General features: G+C 30.8%; 1 protein-coding gene and 1 long non-coding RNA gene across 2 annotated transcripts; one reads left to right on the top strand and one right to left on the bottom strand.

Annotated features, from left to right (window-relative positions):
• Positions 1-2892: 2892 nt before the first annotated feature.
• LOC131644687 (uncharacterized) lies at positions 2893-3721 on the bottom strand. Its single transcript, XR_009296604.1, has 4 exons — positions 3629-3721; positions 3414-3466; positions 3236-3305; positions 2893-3009 (listed from the first exon to the last, which is right to left on the bottom strand). It is a non-coding gene; the product is annotated as an uncharacterized LOC131644687 (long non-coding RNA).
• Positions 3722-10704: 6983 nt separating this feature from the next.
• LOC131644685 (tyrosine-protein phosphatase RLPH2-like) lies at positions 10705-13267 on the top strand. The gene is made up of 4 exons (XM_058915239.1): positions 10705-11365; positions 12277-12344; positions 12459-12638; positions 12719-13267. Exons 1-4 carry the CDS (start codon positions 10849-10851, stop codon positions 12887-12889), a joined length of 936 nt encoding a protein of 311 aa, XP_058771222.1. The 5' UTR covers positions 10705-10848; the 3' UTR covers positions 12890-13267.
• The last annotated feature ends 12537 nt before the right edge of the window (positions 13268-25804 follow it).

Genomic DNA, 25804 nt, shown 5'->3' with positions numbered 1-25804 from the left:
CGCAAATTCATATCATTTATATAGGTTTTTGTCATCATCAAAAAGGGGGAGATTGTTAGAACAAGATTTGTTCTGATCAATATTCTTAGTTTTGATGATAACAAGGATATGAATTTTGTGTGAGATAATGTGGTACTCTAATACATTGCAATTTCCATTTCAGGAAATATATAAAGAGTATGCACAAATCAGCGCTCAGAAGCTTTGTCTCAGAAGGTTCAACATGCAACATCAGAACATGGTCTGACAAGACATCAGAAGATGGTCAAGGCAGAATCAGAACATGGGTCTATGGAAGCATTAGAAGAACTTGAGATCAGAAGCAGTAGCACTGAAGTTCTAATGGTATCACGCTCAGAAGCACTTCAAGATCAGAAGACAAGAAGATGCTTTGCACCAAGCTGTTTGACTCTGATGATATTCAAATATTTTATTCACAAACATCAGATCAGAAGAAAGTACAGGTGGCAGGCTACGCTGACTGACAAAAGGAACGTTGGAAGCTATTAAAGGCAACGTCAGTAGACACAGCGTGAACAAGGCTCGAGGTAGTTGACAAAAGCGTGAAACATTAAATGCAAAGTTGTACGGAATACGTAAAGCATTAAATGCACCCAACGGTCATCTTCTCAAACGCCTATAAATATGAAGTTCTGATGAGAAGCAAGGTTAACACCAATTCTGAACGAAATTATTCTGAAAGACTTGCTGAAACGCTGTTCAAATTCAAAGCTCAGAAACTTCATCTTCATCAAAGCTCACTACATTGCTGCTGTAATATATTAGTGAGATTAAACTTAAACGTTAAGAGAAATATCACTGTTGTGATTATAGCTTTTCAGAAGCATTTGTAATACTCTTAGAATTGATTACATTAATTTGTAAGTAACTAGAGTGATCAAGTGTTGATCAGGATACTCTAGGAAGTCTTAGCTTGTGTCTAAGCAGTTGTAATATTAGAGTGATCACGTGGTGGTCAGGATACTCTAAGAAAGTCTTAGCTTGTGTCTAAGCATTTGTTCCTAGAGTGATCAGGTTGTGATCAGGATACTCTAGAAGACTTAGTCGTGGGCTAAGTGGAAAACCATTGTAATCTGTTGCGATTAGTGGATTAAATCCTCAGGTGAGGTAAATCACTCCGTGGGGGTGGACTGGAGTAGTTTAGTTAACAACGAACCAGGATAAAAATAACTGTACAATTTATTTTTATCGTTCAAGTTTTTAAGACTACACTTATTCAAACCCCCCCTTTCTAAGTGTTTTTCTATCCTTCACATAATAGGCAAAAGCAAATGTCTAATCATAGAGAAATATAAAAGGCTTAAATGCACCTTTGGTCCCTGTAAGTTAGCGAGTTTTTGATTTTCGTCCCTGTAATTTTTTTTCTGGGTCTGAGTCCCTATATTTCACTTTCGCGTTTGTTTTAGTCCCTAAAATCAAAATCCCCAGGAAAATTCGCAGGAAAACCTGCAGATTTTCCTGCGGATTTTGACTTTAGGGACTAAAGCGCAAGCAAAAAGTAAGATATATGGACTCATACCAACAAAAAAACTTACAGAGACGAAAATCAAAAACTCGCTAACTTACGGGGATCAAAGGTGCATTTAAGCCAATATAAAATATAAACAATTGTAACTTGAATTTTAGTCTAATAGTGTTGCAGCTTTTAGTCTCATTTATGTTTTCAAAATCAAGTTGAAGATGAGTTTATTAAATGATTAAGAAATGACATGTCTGAGCAAAGAGAAATATAAAATAAAATCAATTCATGAGAGTTTTAGTCTAATAGTGATGCTTGTTACTTAGTCTCATGATATCCAAAATTTGTATATTATTATAAATTTTTCTATAAATAATTTATCAAATATCAAATTTGTTGTCATGATATTTATCATATTATCAAATATTTATAATATTTATCAAATATTTTCATATTATCATAAATTTTGATATAAAAATTTGTCATATAATTTTTTTCCTTCATATTATCATAACTTTCATTTTAAATTATTTAGTTTTAATAATGATATCAAATATATATGACATATTTATTATTTTAAACTATTATTAAAAATAAATATTAATTAGTTTTTATTGGTCTTTTCTATTCCACTAATGTAGGGTGATTCAAGTTATCATTACAATTATGACTCATAGTATTAAATTTTTAATAATATTAATATCACATTTTTCTATATGCAATGAATGAGTGATATGGTATTAAACTGCAATTAATTTTCTCTCTCTCTCTCTCTCTCTCATATTCTCTTTCTTCTGTCAAACCTCCTGCCACAAATTCTCAGTTGTCAAAACATTTATCAACAAATATTTTTTTCATTAATTCTAAATTAACAAATAAACTCTAAAATGGTTATGGTAGTAGTTTTTTTATTGGAAAAGCTCATATTAAAAAAAAAAAAATTGGTTGATAGTCTTCAATTTCATCCATTGATAGTTAATGACACAATTTACAAATTAAAATAGATTAAAATAATTTATCTAAACTTTCAAAAATACTATTATGACAACACAATGAATCTATCCAATTGATATGATATCTAACTGATATGATAACAGTACCATCTGTTTGAAATTTCTATTCCTTTCATTTCTCAATGAAACCACTTCGAATATATCCTCTCTCCATAAATTTTCTTTTCTTCTTCTTATATAAATTTTTTTTTTATCTAACTTCAATCTCTTTGAGAAAAATAAAATTATTATTTTGATTTTTTCTAATGATGATGCCAATAATATCAACAATAATTATAATAATGATGATAAAAAATATTAAATTAAAATAAATAATAGTTTTTTTTTTCAATTTCAATGTTTAGAAACATTACAAAAATAGATACACTACTTCATAACTATAAAATTTTAAAAATATATGACAAATTCTAAAAAGAAGAGAGAAAAATTAATAAAAATAAAAAGAAGTGAAAAAAAAAATGTTAAGAAATTGTCCATATGTTTAACTTTTTGTTTTCCTATCAGAAGATGTAGAACCTGAAAATAAAACAAAAACAAATGGAAAAGATGTTAAAAAGATTTTTAAAAATTGGGGTTAGTCACTGTTCTAAAAAATAGAAATAGAAGATCTATATTATCCAAAGAATACACAAATTGTTATATATATGATATAAAAATAACACATCTGAAAATAACATGTATAAAAATAATAGATCTGGTGTAAAAATAACATATCTGAAAAAAATATCTATAAATTACTAACCATAATTTATATTGTCACACATATTGTCGTTGTTGTTTTAGTACCCGGATTCGTCTTTGTTTTGATAGATCTACAACATGTAAAAATAAAAGAAGTGAAAATTATGGAACAGAGAAAACTTATATGTTATTACTTACACTTTAAAATCATTTTTATCATCTTCATATAGATCTACAACCTGGAAAACAAAAAACTTCAAAATCAGTTTTCATCTTCGTATAGATCTGCAACCTGAAAAAACAAAAAATTAAAATGAAAAAGAAATCACAAAACATTGATGAAGATAAAAAGAGGAGTGAAAATGAAGTATTAAATCCAGTTTAGATAAAAAGGAAGAAGAAAGTAACAGAGAGTGTGAGAGATGTAGCAAGCAAAGAGAGAAAGAAAACTCACAGGAAATTTTTTTTAGAGGGACTGAGGAAAAAAGAGAGAGAAAAAGTTTGCAAATGTGTAAAAAAATCAGTTTAGGCCTTATATAAAATAATCACCCTAATATAATAATAATAAAATGTGACAAAAAAATTGAGAAAAGACAACAAATAAGCAAAATTTAATAGGTGTTGACAAAAGCAGCAAGGGCACATGCGTCTTTTCCAGGTACATTTGTTTTCTTATTTTATAGATATAATTAATAAAAATATTAATTAAAATCGGGATGTTACATCCACCACTTCATTAGCCACCATAACTCCATCAAGCAATTGCCTACCCGGAACAAACACACTTTGACATTGAGAAACTATGTCATTCAACACAATTTTCAATCTCCCCGCCAAAATCTTAGCCATAACTTTGTACATGCAACCCACCAAACATATAGGTCTATAGTCATCCAAGCATAAAGGGTTGGAAGACTTTGGAACTAAAGCCAAAAAAGATGAAGTAACCGCCTTTGACAATTCTCCTCCATATAAAAATATTCAAAAAACCTCAAGAAATCGTCTCTTAAAAAAGACCAACATCTTTTAATGAAAAGAAAAGAGAACCCATCCGGCCCCGGACTTTTAACACCACCACAACCCTTTAAAGCCTCCTTAATCTCATCTTCTTGGAAAGGTCTCTCGAGCCATACTTTATCCTCTTCGCTAATTCTATCGAATTCAATCCCTTCTAACATAGGCGAAACTCCTTCCTCCTCTTCAAATTTTTTGGAAAAATGACGGGCAACATGCTCTTTAATCTCCATTACCGAATCCAAAATCCCTTCCGAAGAATTAATGGGCCCTATATGATTAAGTCTTCTCTTCTCCTTCATAACCTTGTGGAAAAAACCGCTATTAGAGTCATCTTCCTTTAACCACTTCAAATTAGCTTTTTGAACTAGCATGTTCTCTTTTATCCTCAAATTCCTCCAAAACCGACTCGTAGCTTCCTTTCTTCTAAACAAAATATCCGGATGCAAATCCTCCACTTTCACTTCCAACAAATTGTCCCCATAATTAATTTCTTTAACTTCCTCTTGAATCTCCAAATCAATCTTACCGAAAACCTCTTTATTCCACCATTTAAGTCTCCCTTTTAAAAGAAAAAGTTTTTGTTTCAAAACAAAATCCCCTCTACCTTCCACCTTAAAGCTTTTCCATTCCTTTTCCACAAATGCATAGAAAGAATTACAAGAAAACCATTCATTGTTGAATTTGAATGGCTTAGGACCCCAATTGTTGTTATCCACTTCCAACCAAATAGGACAATGATCCGAAACATCTCTCTCTCCCACCATTTGACCAACCACTCCCCACTCATTCACTACCTTGTTCGAGATAATAAATCTATCAATCCTACTCATCGATTTACCGTCTCCACTATACCAAGTAAACTTTTTCCTTTACAAGGAACATCCACCAACCTAGTCTCCTCTAGGAAATCCGCAAAACCATTAATATCATTAAATTTATTCGCGTTCCCTCTTCCCTTCCTCTCACTCCGCGCCTTAATCGCATTAAAATCTCCACCCATAATCCACTCCCCGTCATCAAAACTATCCTTTAACTCCAAGAGCCTCCTCCATAAAATCGTTATTTTAGATATGTCACAAGAGGAATAAATATTCACTAAGTAAAAGAAATTATTGTTCCTTCGGAATTTGACTCCAAGATACCCCTCCCCTTTGAAACTTGTGATAACCTCCAAGACATTCTCCTTTCACAAAGTCAAAAGACCCCCCGACCTACCCAAAGAATTAGAAAAAGAATACCCGATACCGTTGTTGCTCCAAAACCTTTTCGCCACGAAATCTTGTAATTTGGTAATTTTGGTTTCTTGAATCATAAAAATATCTGCTTTGCTTTTTTGAATCAAAGAACTAATTCTTTTTCCTCTTCAAAGCATTGCCACCCCCTCTAATGTTCAAAGAACCAATAATCATGGAAGAAAATCTTTGGAATCCTTCACGCCTCCTTTTCTCAACAACGCTTCTTTCTCCAACTTATCTAACCTCTCTATGACTTCCACTTCTCCCCCTTTGTGAACCACCCCAAAAGATTCCGTCGCTTTCCAAATCTTAGAACCGGCTTCACTATCCAAATAACTCCACTGCCTACGATTGTTTCTGTTTATGTTACTCAGATCATTGTTGTTTTCATAAGAGTTTAAGCCCCTGCCCTCAAAACAATGCCTCTGTGGATTCTTCAACATTGATTTCTTGCCTTTGTTGGTCTTTGAAGAAGCTCCATAACCCACCAATGAAACAACCCTCCTGCGACTTACTACTCAAAGCCCCCCTGCTTGCCCCTCCTTTCCTTTATTCTTCTGCACATTCCTAACAGCTCTATTGTGAAGAGAGCCACCAAAATCTGACAAATTCATGTAACTTATTTATTTATTCCGACGTTTCTTACTCTCCTTTACCACTGTAACAACTTTGTCAAAGAAACCAAGAGCTCCCGCATTCGACTGAATGTTAACTTTTTTAAAACTATATCAACAATTTTATTTGATTTTCCACATTTGTAAAATATCTCAAAACTAAAACCTTGTTACGTGCGGCAGGATTTTGATTTTTCAACCATAACAAAATGTAGGGATTGGGGTTTAGGGAAGTAAAAATATGCTAATTTTGTATATGGGATTGCATAGCACTGAACTTTTTAGTGAGACCTTGGAAGGCTTCGTCGACCTCATTAGATATGATTTTAGGAAGCACTGAGAAAGAGATGAAAGCACCAAAATGATATGATGCTACTATTACCATTATAGGATTAGGAGCAGTTAAATAAAAGTTAAAAGAGAAAACATGTTAATACGATTCTGCATGGAAAAAATCAGAATAAGGTTCAGTACAGCTTATACTCCATGGAAAAGGAAGAAGATTTCAAAATACATAGTTAAAAATAAAAAAAGATTAGGTCCAGGTTTGAAATAAGCCAGCACCATTTTTATACAAAAGTTAGAAAACCTTTGAAATAGGTAGCATTTTGAATTCCCATTGACCCATTCACTCTCACAATTTTATTTACTCTTAATTTTTAATTTTTTTCTCACAATTTTTTCGATAATTTATGTTCCATCTTAAGCAAAATTATCAACATTTTAATTTTCGAAATTCTTAATTTCTACAACCACCAATAAATTCCACCGTATTTTTGTAGCCACCAACAAACCCCAACATGTATTATAGACCTCAAATATATACTCATGAAATAGAGTTTTCTCGTCATGGCCCTGAAACATCGATTAAGTTTTTGTCTGAGAGTCATATTCCACTATTTTCAAAATATTTTATAAAAAATGTTTTGAGTGTGCTGTGTGTGCGCTTATAGCCATCTGATTCTATAACGAAAGACTTTTGCGTTTACAAAAGTTTCACTCACTTACTAAATTGGGATAACTTCCCTAAACTTGTGTCTAATATATTCATTGTGTTAACACTTTGCTAGAGATCTCCTGAGACTTTTGATGATCACTTTGTTTGCCTTTGTCTGAACAACCTCTATTAATGTCTAAAGTTTTATCTTCTGAAGCTTTATTTGAAAAATTTTCAAACTCATGACTTGTATCTTTAACCGCTTAAATGCATTGGTTGACTTTCACAATGGTTGCATCTTTACTATGCTGAGTGTTATCTTTTCTGATCTTTTACAGTTGACATCATGTTGCATTTTTATCATGCTAAATATCTTATTTTGTTCTTCATAGTTTTTATCGTATTGATGTTATCTTTCTTGTCTGATCTTTTAAAATTCTTCACAATTGTCATCATCAAAATAAAACCTATTACCTGCAAAACAAGATTCCACACCTAAGTCATAATCCGCTCCTTTGGAGTACGATAAACCCATTTGTTGTGTGGCAGAGAGATATCTCATGATGCGTTTGACCACACACACACACACACACACACACACATATATATATATATATATATATATATATATATATATATATATATATATATATATATATATATATATATATATATATATACACACAAACACAACAAATATTATGTCAGGATGAAACACCATTAGATAGAGAAGAGAGTCTATCATACCTCGGTATTTTCTTTCTTAGACTAATTTTCCATTTTCGTCCTTGTTAAGGTGTCATGAAGTCGACATTGGAATTGCTATTACTTTGGACTTCTTCATATCAAACCCTTTTAGCAACTCTTCACAATATTTGGCTTGATTTATAAAAGTTCCATCTTTAGTTTGATGGATTTGAAGTCCTAAAAAGTATTTAAGCTCTCCCATCATTGACATTTCGAACTCATTCTGCACAATTTCAAAAAACTCTTTGCATAAGGATTCATTAGTAGCACCAAATATGATGTCATCAACGTAAATTTGCACTAATAAAATGTCATGATCGATTATCTTGATAAAGAGAGTTTTATCAACTTGTCCTCTTTAGAACGTGTTTCCAAACAAGAATTTGCTAAGACGATTATACCAGACCCTATGAGTTTGTTTTAGTCCATATATGACTTTCTTAAGCTTGAAAACATGATCTGAAAAGGTTGGGTTGACAAAATCTGAAGGTTGATCAACATATACCTCTTCTTAGATGTAGCCATTTAGAAAAGCGCTTTTACATCCATTTGAAATAGTTTAAAATTCATGATACAAAAGAAGGATAATAACATCCTTAATAATCTAGTCACAAGAGCATATGTTTCATTGAAATCTATTCCTTCATGTAGATTGTATCTCTTCCCAACAAGTTTAGCTTTATTTTTTAAAACATTGTCATCTTTATCCAGCTTGTTGCAAAAAATTCATTGAATACTGAATACTAGACTAATGCTCATTGTAACGCCCCAAATATTTCGTTATTACTTTTAATTATGTATTTTTGAATTTTTCTATGAAGTATGAAGTGGTTGGGAATTATGGGAGTTTATACTATTTTATTATAATTAATTAATTAATTAGTATGATGATAATATGAGCATTGAGTCTGTTTTGAGGTTGGAAGTAGCATTAGTGGGAGTGTAAGTTAAGCCCATTAGTAAAAGTGATAAATTAGTGAAAAAGAATAAAATAAAAGGAATTAGGAAAAAGGAAGAGAATTCTGAAAATTTTGAAGAGAACGTAGTAAGAGAGAAGGGCAAGAGCTAGGGCAAAGGGGAACCTCAATTGCTAGGGAGATTTTTGAAGAAAATTGCTAAGGTAAGGGTGGGGTTCTTACTCTCTAAGGGTTGGCATGATGATGGGTATGGTAGAGGTTAGATTTCATAATTTTATATCCATGTTTGTGTGAATAATTGAGTTTTTGAATGTGTTTATGATGTTATGATTCATCTGTGTGATTTCTGTGAAATTGGTAAAATTTGGATTTAGATGTGAATGGTTATATGATACTGGTGTTAGATTTGAAAAATTAGTACCTATACTGATTTTATGGTATGTGAAAGTTGGGTTTTTGGGATTTTAGGGGATACAAATCGTAACAGCAAAGTTGCAGGATTTTGGCTCTGCAACAGTGAAGTAACGGATTACCTGAATTTAAGTAACCGGTTACCTCGTGAAAAATTCTGCATTTTGGCCTTTGAAACTTCAAGTAAGTGGTTACATGTTTTGAAGTAACCGGTTATCGGGGACTTTTTCTGAAAATATGGCTACTGGAACTGAAGTAACCGGTTACCACTATGTTGACAGCACTTTTGCAAAACTTTGAAAATTCATATCTTTTTATCCGTAAGTCCGATTGACGTGCCGTTTAGACCGTTGGAAAGCTAAAAATATTATCTTTAACATGATCATAATTTTGAGTTTTTAAATTAATATTTTTCTTCAGTTAATTTATATTTCGCGTATCAGTGTTGTGTATAATGCGACGATTTTGGTGGTAATTGATGAGGATGTTGTTGGGATGATGATGCCTTGTGACGAATTAGAAATAAAAATACTCTTATTAAGGAATATAATTAATTGTGTCATGATGTTACTTGATCTGTGTACTATGATGTTTGTTGTTATTATGATTAATTGATGTTTGTGTGTTGTGTTGACCAAGATGCTTATGAGGTTTGTATAGTTGGAAATGATTATACTTTGATATAACATGATGTATGCTCTCTATGAAGAATAGAAGTTGTTATGACGGGGATGATTATATGATGATGATTACATGCTAGAGAATGCGTGATTTGTGAAACAAGTGATATTAAGCATGCCTTAATGCACATACATGTTATGTGAAATATGTGTTGTAATGATGATTTGTGTAATTGAGATGATGATATGACGTTGATGAATACATGAATGATGATGCCATTTTGACTAGGCGTGGTCGTTGATTTTGTGACGTTGAGCATCTTGCATTCATAGCATATTGTAGGACGAAAGTCCAGTGATGTTGTAGGACGAAAGTCCAGTGATGTTGTAAGGCCTTTGGTCCAGTGTTGGCCTTAATCCCATTATGCGGATTAAGTGCATTTTGTTGATGCCTCTATTAATTGACAATTTAACTTGGATGAACCAAATACTACACAATTAAATTTCCAAAAACAACTTTAATTAGCATCGTTCATCATTCAATAGCACACCATCTATTATTAACAACAAATAATTCCACTGCTTAATTAAAGTTGTTTTTGGAAATTTAATTGTGTAGTATTTGGTTCATCCAAGTTAATAGTATTATGTATCTATTTGTTCAAAAATGTGAGTACTTGAATGATGTTGTTTTGAATGGAGCATTCCATTTAATGTTGTTTGAAATGTAATTACTCTGATTGTTTATTTAAATATAACGATGAAGAATGGAATATTACACTCATCGACGATAACTTCGTCGATATTTGTTGCCTCAATTTGCGAAACAAAATACACAAAATTGCATACTTTATTAAAAAATCAAATCGAGTAGTGACTCCTTTAAAAATATCTTCAATAACATTATGGATATTATAAGATGGTCTCTTATTAATCTCCATTCTTTTCAAATATGTGTATGTTATGGTAGAGTATTTATGATGGTTCTTCTTCTACGACTAATTTTATTTAAGTCAAAGACTATTTTACAAAAGAAAGGCAGGTCATGTAGGGAATCATTCTCAAATTCGATTACTACTCTTGTTTTTTCTGAAATTACAGCCACACAAATTCTTAACATGTTCCCAAAAACTAAATAACCAAATTCTTCAAAACAAGTCCCCAAAACCAAAAACAATGTCAGAACCCCCGCAATCCCGAACCATATGCCTCATCGGCGACATCCACGGCTACATAACCAAACTCCAAAACCTCTGGTCAAATCTCGAAACCATACTCGACCCATCACAGTTCAAAACCGCCACAATCATCTTCCTCGGCGATTACTGCGACAGAGGCACTCAAACTCGCCAAGTAATCGACTTTCTCATCTCCTTACCATCCCGTTACCCTTATCAGAAACACGTGTTCCTCGCCGGAAACCATGATTTCGCCTTCGCCGCTTTTCTCCGCCTCCTCCCGCCGCCGATTGACGGGTCTGAGTTTTCGGAAGGGTGGAAGGAGTTTGAGGATAGTGAGGAGAGAGAAGGGTGGTTTAAGGGGGATGGGTATGAGAAGATGCATTTGCAAGGGAGGAGGTGGAGTGGGAATATAAAGGCTAAATTTAATGTTGCTAAAGGGACTGAGTATCAGGGTTCTATTTATGATGCGGCACCCACTTTTCAGTCTTATGGTGTCCCCCACGGTTCAGCAGGTAAGAAAGCTGATTCTGTAAAATTGATTATACTTAAAAGTGAACTTATTTATTTGGATGCATCTATATGTGGGGATATTTTAGATCAAAATGGATTTTGAGCTATGTAACACCGATATTTTTGAAAAAAAGTGTTTTAATGTCAGTAGTGTCTGACACTAACATTTGTGAGAATGTTTAGTCTAATATATAATTTTTAAAAAATTATTACTGGTATCGCTGTGTCGGTTTTAGCGTCCTGAATAGGTGTTCGTGCTTAGTAGCTTTTGAGTGTGTATTACAAAAAGAGTTTAAGATGTGTATGAAAAATTGCAAAAGTTAGGACTCATTCATCCTCAACATGGAAGCTACAAATGGTTTCTTTGCATAGAATGGATTATGTGTCCTAAATTGGTTGTCATTATAAAATTTGAAACCAAAAATCATAAGAATTTGGCCCAATCATGGTGAATCTTTGTTACTTTAGTGAAAAGGACTTATAGTGGAAAGGTATCTCATTCTCATATGATCTATAGTGAATTAATGCTTGAAAATATTGGTTGTGGAACTATGGAAGTTTAACTTTCAAGCATCGGTGTATTGAGACTCTGTAGCACCTACACCTCTGAAAAAAGATATGTCTGTGTCCGACACCAATACTTGATAACATTTAATTTATACAATTTTTCAAATTACTACCGGTATCGACGTGTCAGTGTCGGTGTCGTGTTCGATAGCCATGTGTGGGTCCGTACTTCATAGATTGTAGAATATATGTAACACTTTTATACCCTAGCAAATTTTTCTCCTTTAACTCCTTCAACGCTGAGCTCAAACTAGTCGCTACTACAAATAAACAACTAAGTTTTTAACTGCAACAGAAATATGTTTTTGTTAAATCCTGTACTTAATGAGAAATTCATTGCATGCAGATTTGATTAAGGCAGTTCCTGATGAGCATAAGAAATTTCTTGCGGATTTGGTTTGGGTCCACGAAGAGGTCGTGCTTACTTTCTTTGCCTTAGTAAAAAATCAATCCATGTTTTGTTTGAAACCGATGTTGATTTAATGAACTTATAAAAGCTCTTTGGATCATGTTTTACGGTTTTACCAGGACGAAGTCTTTATGAACACTGATGACGGAGTTAAGTGCTGCAAGTTGATTGCTGTTCATGCTGGTTTGGAGAAAGGGGTCGATGTGAAAGAGCAGATGGAATATTTGAAAGCTCGAGATACTGGAATACCTAAGGTGCAGCCTCTAAGTGGTAGAAAGAATGTATGGGATATTCCTGAGGTAATAGTTTGATGCTTATTTTCTTTTCTAGTTGCTTTTAAAGCTTCTTCAAATATAATGAAATTACTGTTTTCTTATAGGAACTAAGTGCAAGTTCAACCATCATTGTTAGTGGTCACCATGGAAAACTCCATATTGAAGGCTTAAGGTTGATAATTGACGAAGGTGGTGGATTCCACGATAAACCAGTAGCCGCGGTTGTTCTTCCTTCCATGAAGACTATTCGTGACACCGATGTATTGAAAAAGTAGAGTCATATTTGTGATATTTTTTTGGGCATAAACCCTCAATTTAGTCTCTAAACTATTACTCCCTCCTATTTCGTTCCAGAACTATAGAAAATTTGGAAACTAACTCTGATGGATTCTAATTTTTTCAAGGACTGCTTATTGTATTTCTATAGTTCAGGGATCAAATAAGAAAGGGTGATTATTTAGGGACCAAATTGAAAATTTATTTGTTTTCCTGGTATACAGAATAGTCACTAGTCAGGTTATTAAGTTTTGGATCTCATAAGCTCATACAGATAAGAAATTAAAGAATGGATTGTCCCTCTTATTCTGAATGTAAGTAAAACATTGCACTGTTCCCTTGATCAATGGCATGGTTCTGATCCTGTTAGTTTTGAAGTGAGTTAAACTATTGTTGGATTATTTTTGTTAACACTTTTTTTAGTATGTATTAGACTCTACTAAATGCTAGATTTGTTGAAAATGAATTACAAGTGAGTAGTGTGGAAAAGTCCCACATTGGTTAGGAATGTGGAGACTTGAACGTTTATAACTGAGATAATCCACACATCTATCATTTTAAGGTTTTGGGTGAGTACGTAGTGTGCCTCTCACATAATTGTGCCCAAATTTCCCCAACAAATGATTTCAGAACCTGGTTCGAGTGAAGGGACCGACTTGCTTGTATCGAAGTATCAACGGCGGTACAGTTTGAAATTTTTGTACGATTTATTAATGGGGTTTTCCAACAGTGTTTAGTCACTGGTGAAACATCACATGTAGGTTTCCAGACTTCCATTAACAACCTCCATCTGACATTCAGTCGTTTGATATGCTAAGGCTGTAATTGACTGAGGTTTCTCGCACTCATAAATGTTCCTTCCAAAAGGCACTAAGGAAGGGAGTCAGATACGATGGATTTTTGGATGCTGCAGAGGAGACAAATCTCCACTAAAAGATGCCCTGCAAGAATTGAAGCTATGAAATTCGAGGACATAGCCAAAGAAATGGACGAATTTTGCAAGCCAATCACATATGACAGAATGTGACCATGAGAGTTTATGAGGTGAGTTATAAAGGTCACGTTGAGTTGTTCTCGAACTTCAATTGGAATTGACATTGCTTGTAGTAGCCCCTTTTCTGTTGCATGCATTTCTTCTGGAAAACTGAGTTTCTGTGAACAAAACATTTTGAATCCGTTTTCGGGCCTGTTAAGTCTAACAAATGTATCGGTCTGGCCAATAGAATAAAGTGGCTATTGCCACAAGAGCTTTGTCGCAGTTCAGGAATATCAGGTACATATAAGTATAACCTTTCTCCGAAGTAGACGTGCAAACCTAAAAATTCTTGCACATGGCCATTATGTTAATTCTTCTGAACCAGTTCTTTTCACTATGTTTACTTGCATAATACTCTTTTAGTTTGTTAAGAAGAAACGGTATCGCTGATGATTCGTCAGATACAAGCAACACTATATACAACAACAACCAAATCTTATCTTACTAAGTGGAGAGGAACAACAAGTAAACTTTTTCAAAACTATATCAACAATTTAATTTGATTTTCTATGTTTGTAAAATATCTCAAAACTAAAGCCTTGTAACGCGCAGCAGGATTTCGATTTTTCAACCATAACAAAATGTAGTAAGTGGTGTTGAGGGAAGTTGAAATATGTTGTGTGATCCACCAATGTCAACCAAAACCATGGCATGAAATCCTACTGGTATTCCTTTAAACTTGAACATTGTGTATATTTTCCTGCATCAATTGCTGATTTTGCATTGGGGATTGCATAGCACCAAGCTTTTTAATGAGAGCTTAGAAGACTTCATCGACCTCCTCAGCCGTGTTTTTGGGAAGCACTTCGAAAGACATGAAAGCACCAAAATATGATGCTACTATCACTATTCTAGGATTAGGAGCAGATAAATAAGGGAAAAGATAAAACATGTTAATTTAAGTCTGCATGAAAAAGAAAACCAGAAAAAGGTTCAGTAAAATTTATACTCCATGCAAAAGGAAAAAGATTTCAAAATATAAAGTTAAATAAAAAAGATTATGTCTAGGTTTTAAATAAGCCACCATCATCTTTATACAAAAGTTAGAAAATATTTGAAATCGCTAGCGTTTTGAATTCCCATTGAGCCATTCACTCTCACAATTTTATTTGTTCTTAATTTTTAATTTTTCTCTCACAATTTCGTCACTTTACTCTTAATTTTAAAGATTTGCTCTCACAATTTCATCTAATTGATCTTTTTTTATAATATATTTTACTTCAATTTTCATCTTATTTCAAAATTACTATTATTTAGGTCAAATGAATTCTAATCAATATAATTTTCAACAATCTATATTCCATCTTAGGCAAAATTATCAATATTCTAATTTTCAAAATTCTTATTTCCTACAACCACCAACAAACTTCATTGTAATTTTGCCGTCACCAACCAACCCCTATATGTATTATAGACCTCAGATAAATACTTATGAGATAGAGTTTTTTCGTCATGACCCTGAAACACCAATTGAATTTTTATCTGAGAGTCAACTTCCACATTTTCAACTCAAGTTGGTCTTGAAAAAGAAGAAATTATCAAGTCAAGTTGTGGATTAGGTTGCTCTCTTTAAGACATTTTGTGACATTGTCCAAAATTGTGCAAGGCACACGATCAACCACGATGCCTCATGGATAAATAACTCAGTTCTGTAAAAAAACAACAACTCAGTTCTATACTATATGATTACTATTTGTACGGTAGATAATCAGTCTACAAATACACTCTTTGATGTTACAAAGACCAGTCGAATATGGTATTAGTGGTGATTGACACTATACTTGGTAGGGAGGACCACTGTTCGATCCCCGCAACTACAATCAGGAAGGGGCTGAAACCACTTGCTGCAAAAACGACCCCCGAACCAGATTAGGCGAATCTGTGTGCTGGATACAGGTGGTGAAAACAAAAAAAAACCATTCGTAATAATTTCTGAAACGAGAAGAAACTTAAATATTTTCTCAAAGAGAATTCAATAATAATAGCTCAACCACTTAAAATAATTTCTCTAAAAAGGAGAAATTCAAATAATTCTCCAAAGAGAATCCAAAAAAATACTTGGTAATTTCTCGAAAGAGGAGAAATTTAAATATTTCTCTAAAGAGAATTCTAGAAAATAGTTGAAAAATTCAACGAGTAGAAAGAAAGTGGGAGAAGTTTGCGATTCAACAATTTAAAAATGCAGAGTAAATAGAGGGAAGAAGAAAAAACTTAAAAGAAATTTTTGGTGTGTTTTAGAATGAAACATGTGGATTCCTTATATAATGAAGTAAGCTAGCCAAAGTATGTAATCTAAGCAATGTCCGACTTATATATTTTTCAATTAACACACATACACACCGTTTTTTTAACAATACGAGACTTAAAGAATTTTTTCAAATTCATCTCCATATTGGAATATTGACATGTTCCAACAGTCTCACACTTGAATTTAAAAATGTGTTTCAGAAGTAACGTCAAATGTTTTTAAGATTGTACATAAACATAGGTGTCTACGACTTGAACCTTTGTGTTGCAAGTAGGATTCTGATTCAACAAGAGTGACACAATTGTATTAAACTCTATAGCTAAGCCTTTCGTCAAATGATCTGCTAAATTTTCTTCAGTGCGTACCTGATCCACTCTTACATCTGTTTTATATATACAATATTTAACAATGTTATGCTTTCTTCTTATTTGACGTCTTTTAACATTATAATAATTGTTCCTAATTTTTGTAATAGTCGCGGTACTATTACAGTGGATTAACACAATTGGCATAAGTGTTTTTAACAAATGGGTCTCAACTAGAAAACATCCTAACTAACTTGCTTCTTCACTAGAAATTGCTAATGCTATCATTTTAGACTCGACCATGGATTGAGTCAAGATAGTCTGTTTCTTTGATTTTTAAGATACATCTCATCCAGCTATATTAAATATATAGCCACTAATTGCTTTAGAATCATCTGATAAGGTGCTTAAATTTGCATCCTTGTATCCTTAAAGTACATAAGGAAATCTCTAATTATGTAGACTGAGATTCATGGTCTTTTTAAGGAATTGCATGACTTGCTCAATAGCTTGCCAATGCATATTACTTAGTTTACTAAAAAACCTACATAATGGTATAAATAAATTCTCTTCTCATATCTAGTGGTCTTGATTTTAAGAATCACAATGGCTTCTTTGAGGTCTTTCATATCAAACTTGATTCATAAAAATGATTTCACGTCATTAATGGCATGAAGGTTTGATCCAAATACGAGTAAGTCGTCTACATAGATATGTAAGATAGTGCAAATGCTATTTTTACATTTGTAGTTAACGCATTTGTCACTTTCATTCACTTTTTATCCATTCGATACCATTAAGTAATCAGTAGTTTTATGACATTGCTTTGGAGCTTGTTTTAGACCATACAGAGGCTTACCTAACTTACAAACCTTATTTTCATGCCCATGAATTACAAACCCTTCTAGTTGGTCCATATAGATTTATGCTTCTAACTCAAAGTTTAAAAAATTGTTTTAACACAAATTTGGTGTAATATTAAGTTATAAATAACCGTAAATGAAATCAGTACTCTAATGGATGTAATTCTAGTGACTGAAGAAAAAGTATCGAAGAAATTTGTATTTTCTCTTTGCCAAAAATCTTTGGCTACAAGGCGAGCCTTGTGCTTATCCACTGCCCATTAGGTTTAAGTTTCTTTTTCAAAACCCTTTTAAAATCGACTAGTTTTGCAACCAGGAGGCAAGTCTACTAAGTTCCAGGTCCTGTCACATTCTAGAGAATCTATCTCATCTTTAATAGCTTCTTTCAACAAATTTGGATCCAAAGATGACAAGGCTTCTTGAAGATTTATTAAATCTTCTTCTACTGTATAGGCCGCATAAACGAGCCCATAACAACTCTTACTTTCTTATTTCATCGAAGTTTTATTTTTACTTTGTCGTTGCTTTCAGTAGTTCCTATCACAGGAGTGTGATTCGATTCAGTGCCCCCAATATTTCTTGATTTAAAAGGAATTTTTTTTTCACAGAACTCAACATCATTTGATTCTATGATCATTTTACCATTTAAATCCTAAAACCTATATGCCTTACTATTTACTACATACCCCTACTGAATACACATTCATAGGCTTTACTAGCGAGTTTAACTTGCTTCGGATCCAGAATTCTAACATAAGCCAGACAACCCTAAGTTCTAAAGTAAGACAAATTTGGTTGTATTTTTTTCAATATCTATCAAGGAGATATCTTATTTTTATACTTGAAACTATATTAAGGAAATAATAAACAATCAATAAAAATCCCCCCCCTCGACAATGAGAAGCACCACCATAATTCAACATAATAACAATGATTAGTTTTGTAAGCAACAACTAATAATGTAAGAGTTCTATTCTTTCTTTCTGTTTTACCATTCATTTCAAAAGAATATGGAGCAGCTGATTCATGTACAATTCCATGTTATTTATAAAATTCATTAAATAAACTAGAATCATACTTAGCTTCCCATACCACTATGAAACCTCTTAATTTTCTTACTAAATTAATTTTCAAGTTCATTCACAAATTTTTTAAACATATCAATTTCTTTCACAAAAATATCATTCTTAGTGATTGTGTACAAATCTACCACCAATAGACTAACTAAATCTTGTCTTATTCTGAAGAAATCTAAAAACAATATTATTTATAATATCAAGAATATGCATAACATCCTTCAAGATTAAAGTCATATCGGAGGTGAATTTCATCTCCACATCTTTAATATTGGCAACATAAATGGTGTGAGCAACTTCCAACAACACTGTCTTATTTTTAGTATTCGTGTATATTTTGAACATTGCACGATCATTTGCGAGTCCATTCAAAATATAACTATTGCAGAGATAATCACTCTTTTTTCATAAGGTGATTTCTTTTCTCAAGTCTAAATCATTTCCTTTAATATGTGCAATAGATTCAGATTGATCATAATTAACTGTTCCATCTGAATCTACAATTTTTTTTACCGCTAGTTTTTTCATTTGATCCAGAAGGAACAATAGAAATGTCATAGGTTAAAACATTGACAACCTCTTTAAGTTAAGAAAAATTGCAATTTTTGTTGTCAGCGCCTGAAGTGACTTTCATCAAACTTGAACAGTTTGTCAAAGACATCATCAGAAGTGCCAATAATTTCTTCGGTGGATATGGCAGTTTGAAAACGTCTTAAAATTGCTGTTTCACGATTTTTAAAAATTACCTTTTAGAGAAATTATAGAATCGAGTCGCGGACTAGATCACTCTTTTTAAGGCATTTCGTGGCACTGTCCAAAATTGTGCAAGGCAAACGATCAACCATGATGCCTATAGGATAAAGCAACAAAATTATATACTTTAAGAATAATACTTGCAGGGTAGATGATCGGTCTAAAAATACACTCTCTGATGGTACAAAGACCACCCAATACGGTATAAACACCACTCGTAGTATCTAAGATAAAGACCAGTCATAATAATTTACGAAACGATAAGAAACTCAAATAATTCTCCATAAAGAATTCAATAATGACCATTTGATCACTCAAAATAATCTTTCAAACAAGGAGAAATTCAAATAATTTTCTAAAAAGAATTCAAAAAATGTTTGGTAATTTCTCAAAAAAAGAGAAATTCAAATTATTCTCTACATAGAATTCAAGAAAATACTAAGAAAATTCAACGAGTAGAAAGAAAGGGAGAGAAATTGCCGCTTCGACTATTCAAAAACGTAGAGTAAAGAGAGTGTGGAAGGAAAAACTTAAAAGAAGCATTTAGTGTGTTTTGGAATGAAATATATGCATTCCTTATATAATGAAGTAAGCTAGACAATTATTAAAATCTAAGCAATATCATAAGCAGACAACTTCTCTACCCATCTCAAAAAGTTGGGTAGTGTACCTTCAACCAATCAGAAGATTCCATTTAATTTTAACATATTTAATTAATTTTAAAATAATACAATTATTTGATGTTTCCAAGACATTTTATATTGAAGGTAACTTTACCCAACTTTTTGAGTTGGGTAGATAAGAATTCACCATATAATAATTAGAGTTTTCTCAATTAACACACCGACACACATCATTTTCCAACAATGTGTGACTTAAGGACTTTTTTCTAATTCATCTCCATTAATGTGTGACTAAAGTTGGTCTTGAAAAAAAAGAAAGACATTTCCGTTAAAAAAAACCTCGAGAGATATTTACAAGAAAAGAAGATACACTTCTAATGCAATCCTGACTCAATGTTTCAATGATTTAATTGTCAGAGTTAATAAAAAGAAATTTTTTTTATTAGTTTGGATTAGACCTTAAGGTCTTCATAAAAAGGTAATTGTCGGAGTTAAATGACGATGACCTAGAATAATGGCCTTTAATTGTTCGGATTAGACCTTAAGGTCTTCATAAAAAGGTAAATTCTTATCTACCCAACTCAAAAAGTTGGGTAAAGTTACATTCAATGTAAAATATCTTGAAAACAACAAACAATTGTATTATTTAATAAATAAATATGTTAAAACTAAATAGTATCTTGTAATTGGTTGAAAGTACACTACCCAACTTTTTGTGATGGGTAGAGAAGTTATCCCCTTATAAAAATTGTAACTCTGAATGTTAGTTGTCAGTTTCCATCAATTTCACTCTGTTTGGATCTCCGCAACTTTAAATATAATTACACAATAATCGTGTTGTTTCCTTACCGAAATCCAACATAATGCTAAACAACTAGAATAATTCTTCATCCCTTATTTGTTACTATTATATTAAAATATAACTAAAAGTCAGTTTGTTTTGTTTTTTTTTTAAAATGATTTTTATAGTGTTAGATATATAATTTTGTGTAAAAAAAATTTACAAGGAAATTTTTTCGTAGGGATGACAATTTGTCCCATATTTTATAGGTACCCAAAAAAATGCCCACAACGGATAAGGTAAAAACCTGCAAAATGGATACGGGTACATGCACGGTAATTACTCATTAAAATAAGCGGGTATGGGTGCGGGCACGAGTGCCTTACTACCCACCCCGCCCCATCTCTATACTATATATTTATATAACATTATTTGTATTATTATAATATAAAAATTGCACATTTATCAATTTTTAAAAAATATCACTATTAAACTATTACACATTTTAATAAAGGTGTTTATTTATTTCTTAACTCAACAATAACATCCATATATTTTTTTAATATCATTAAAAAAACTTAAAAATATTTAATATTTTATAATTAATTGATTTAGTTTTACTACAAACGCGGGTAAACGGATACGGTACGGGTATGGGTATTGTAGTACCCATAAAGTATGGGTACGTGTATGGACTTTGGTGCCCACACAGGTTTGGGCTCGGGTACGGGGATTTTTTCATACCGCAGGTATGAGGAATGGTAGTATAGTACCCCGCCAAAACCTTGTCCATTGCCATCCCTACTTTTTCTAAAAGCTTAAAATTAAAATTGGGTTTGAATAGTTATTCTTAAAATGTTATTTTAGGTATTTCATCTTTTTATTGAAATTTTTTTGGATATCAAAATTTTAAAAAATCACTTAATTTTGAAGCTATTTCAAATAGATTTTCATAAAAGTCATTTTTGGAATACAACTTTTAGAAAAAAATTGCGATTTTGACTAAGTTTTGGTCTTCAATAATATATGTTTTTATTACAAGATGTCAAAATTAGCGTTTTATTTTAAAAAAAAACGGATATAAAAAAATTTGTAATATTTTAAAAAACAGTTTTGTAAAATCTATTTCAAAAATAAATAAAAAAATCTTTTTTTAAAGATGAAACAAACACACCCTAAAATTAACTAAAAATAATACAAAAATTATAAATAAACGAGATCATTTTTTTTTCTTCGTGAAAAAGGAGTTTTAGTGGTTTCTTCCTTCAAGTCTCCCGGTATACTTTCATGGAAGTTGAAAAACCATTGGTTATATTGTTTAAAGTTGAGTTCGAACCAAAAACTTTTAGTTAAACTTATATTCTTTAAAGTTGAGTTCGAATCAAGAACTTCTAGTTAAACTTAAAGAGATTTGTTAGCCTCTCATCCAAATTCTCTTAGGTATCTTTTATATCTTTTAAATATTAAAGATTTCTCTTTGATTGTATCTCATATTTATTGGAAATGAAACTATTATACATATATGTTTGTTGATTTTATTATGTATTTGATATCACTGGTGGAATGACAATTTTTTTATGGCTGGTGGAATGACCTTCATTCTTTTATTCATGATGATAATTTTTAGTAGATTTAATTTTTTTAAGTGAGAATAATTTTCACCATATAATTCAGTTTTGAAGAAATAAGTTAGGTTAAATTATATTTTCTTAACATTAATAACATAAGTCTCGTTTAAGATTCAATAAACTATCTATTATTAGGTTTCAGTTATTGGACACTCACCATTTATTTCACGGTTCAAATGTTCAATCCTAGATATAAGAGATTTGTTTAAGAGTTTAATATCAAATAATAAATAACTAGAATATGTGCTTATAAGTGAAGACAATTTTCACGCTCCAAATCAATTTTGTAAAAATGAATTTGCTTAGCTTCTAAGTTCTAAGTAAATGGGACGATTGGGCTTCAGTTAATAGTTAGCGGAATTAAAGTCTGAGTGAGGTACAAATCTACATTATATGTTCAAACAACAATATCATGTTGAGTTGATTATTATCAGTTTCCAAGGATCTTGTCGAGTAATTTGGATCCACAAAGAAGCATCCACGACATTTACTTACAAAGCAGAGCATTGGATTCGACCACAACACATTATATATTGATACATTCATTCATCTTAGCACAGAAAAACGACAAGGAATAATCACAGCATGAAGCCAACAATATGTTTATTAGAATAACCGCAATTGTCATGCAAGGCAATTGCAATTTCAGTATGGTGCAATATGCCAAATTGATTGATGATATGCATATATTTAAAATATTAGTTCCATATCTATGACTAGCATTAACCATTCACACCCTAACTAACACGTTCCATATAGTGTATTTATTTAAAGTTTACAAAGAAATATTATTTTTTAAACAATTTGCATTGCGTCAAGAATAGTGTTATAATTTGTCTTGATATGAGAAGTTATATGAACCATCACATGCAATTTTAATAAATTAGTATAAGTGTAAGATAATCCGTCTCAAGATAATCATTTTTTAAATTATATAGTTTATGGATTTTGTTGGTATATTTATTATGAAATTTAATTATGTAATACTATGAGTTTAAGGAGTACAACTCAAATATATTATAGATCATCAAAAATAGCAGTGAACATCTCAAAGAATCAAGTTTGCTCAATAGCAAAGCTAAAAGCAACAGTAATTGAAGTGCTCACTTCAAAATATAAGAAAATTTCTTTACCCACCTCCCTATGGGGTCACCCCCTGCGAAAACCCAATTTACCCCGCTTCGGAAATGCATTTCCGAAATATATTTTTTTCAAAATTTTTTCAGACTTCGGAAGTGCATTTCCCAAAAAAATCCCAAAAATTGGAATTTTGACAAATTCGGAGATGCATCTCCGAAACAACAACAAAAAATCTAAAAAAATCCCAAAAATTAATTTTATGATATTAATTAATTCATATATCATAAATTTGATATAATTTATGAGTAATAAATAATAATAATTATATATTTTGATATAATTTATGAGTTATGAATAATAATAATTATATATTTCTATTCTGATTCATATTTTAAAATTTAAAATAATTTTAATTAAAATAATTAAAATAATTTCACTTACAAAATGAGTTATAATTTTTTATTTATATATTTATAATAATTATTATATATTTACAAAAAAAATTAAAAAAATGAGTGTTTTAATTTATATATTTATATATTTATATAATAATTATAGTAATTATTATATATTTATAAAAATTATTATATATTTATATATTTATATAATAATTATTATATATTAATTATAAATATATTTATATATTTATATAATAATTAAAAAAATTAAAAAAATAGTGTTTTAATTTATAATAATTATTATATTATTATATATTTATATAATAATTATTATATATTTATATATTTCACTTATAAAATTAATAATTATTATTATATATTTATATATTTCTATTCTGATTTATAATTAAAAATGAGTTATAAATTTTTATTTAATTTAAAAAAATTAAAACAAGATTTTGTCTTAATTTTATTTAAAGAATAAGTTTTATATTTAATTCTAAATAATCAAAATTTAATTATGAAATTAAAATGTTTTTTATTTATATAAGTTAGTAAAATAATTTTTAACTTTAAAAATGTTTAGGAAATTTTGATTCACCTTGATTTTATTGATTCACCTTCATTTTATTGATTCACCTTGATTTTATACGTATTAATTGTATTGATTCACTTTGATTTTAATTTTTTAATAATTATTGAATTCTTTCGGAAGTGTATATCCGAAACATTCCAAGACCAATTTGGTCTTGCACTACAAGAAATATGTTGTCCAGCGACATATATTAGCGACGTGTATTCCACGTCAGTAGTTGCGACGTGTTTCCCACGTCTCAACATACTTTTATAATTAAAAAATCATTCCAACGTTATAATCAGACGTGTCAGAGTTTTTTTTTAAAAAAAAATAGTTGCGACGTGTTAGTCACGTCACTACTAAAAAGTAAAAAATAAAAAAATACAAACTTTAACGTTGCAGTTGGAGGGAGATTTGAATTTTTTGAATTTTAGTAGTGACGTTACCTCCACGTCGCTACATAATAACTGGGAAAATAACTCTGCCACTTTTACAGATGTGGCAGAGGGTGTAATTATTATTTTGACCGTTTAAGGCTAGCGACGTGCAACCCACGTGGCAAAGTTGCGACGTGATGTTAACGTCGCTAATGTGTTAATTAATACACGCTTTTCTCTTCTTCCCCTTTACCATTTCATACGCATTTTATTTGTTCTTCTTCTCTGCATCTTCTCTGCAACTCTCCAAACCCAAATTTTATCCTCTCCCAAAATCCCCAAACTTTCAATCTCATTCAATTGCACTACAAGGTATTCAAAGTATTTTATAATTTTGTGTTCATACTGTGTTTTATGCTGTCAATATATTGTTTAATTTTTTTTCATTTAATTTGAAGGAAGAAGAAGGTAAAGGAAGAAGAAGGTGAAGGAAGAAGAAGGAGGAGTAGATTGAAGAAGAGGTGAGTTTTTAAACATTTTTTTAGGTTTTTTTTTTTAATTAAGTTATTTTTTAATTAGGTTATTATAAAACGAAATTATAGATTAAATATTATGTTGTTGTTTAAATTTAATTAGGATATTAATTTAGGGTGTAATATATTTTCCAATGTTGTTTAAATATTAATAGAAAAATGTTTAGATTTATTATGTTAGAAAAATGTTTAGAAAAATATATAGAAAAATGTTTAGAATATATATTAAAAGTAAAATATATGTTATATATAAAATGTTATATGGAAAAATGTTTAGAATAATATATAGAAAAATGTTTAGAATAAATATTAAAAGTAAAATATATGTTATAGAAAAATGTTTAGAATAATATATATAAAATGTTTAACTATTATATTAAAAATACATTTTTTTAAAAATTAAAATATATATTAAAAGTAGAATATATGTTATATGGTATAGTTAAAATAAAATAAAATATAATATGATTATATGGTATATTTCTAAAATTGAAATATACATGTTATGGTTATTAAATTGAAAATACATTTTTTTAAATTAAAATATATATTAAAAGTATAATATATATTATATATGTATATTTAAAATAAAAAATATAAGTAATCACATGCATCATAAATAATGTTTAGATTTAT

Source organism: Vicia villosa, linkage group LG1 (genome assembly GCF_029867415.1).
Source record: "Vicia villosa cultivar HV-30 ecotype Madison, WI linkage group LG1, Vvil1.0, whole genome shotgun sequence".
Classification (NCBI taxonomy): Eukaryota; Viridiplantae; Streptophyta; class Magnoliopsida; order Fabales; family Fabaceae; genus Vicia; species Vicia villosa.
This window is presented reverse-complemented; position numbering and strand designations above follow the sequence as displayed.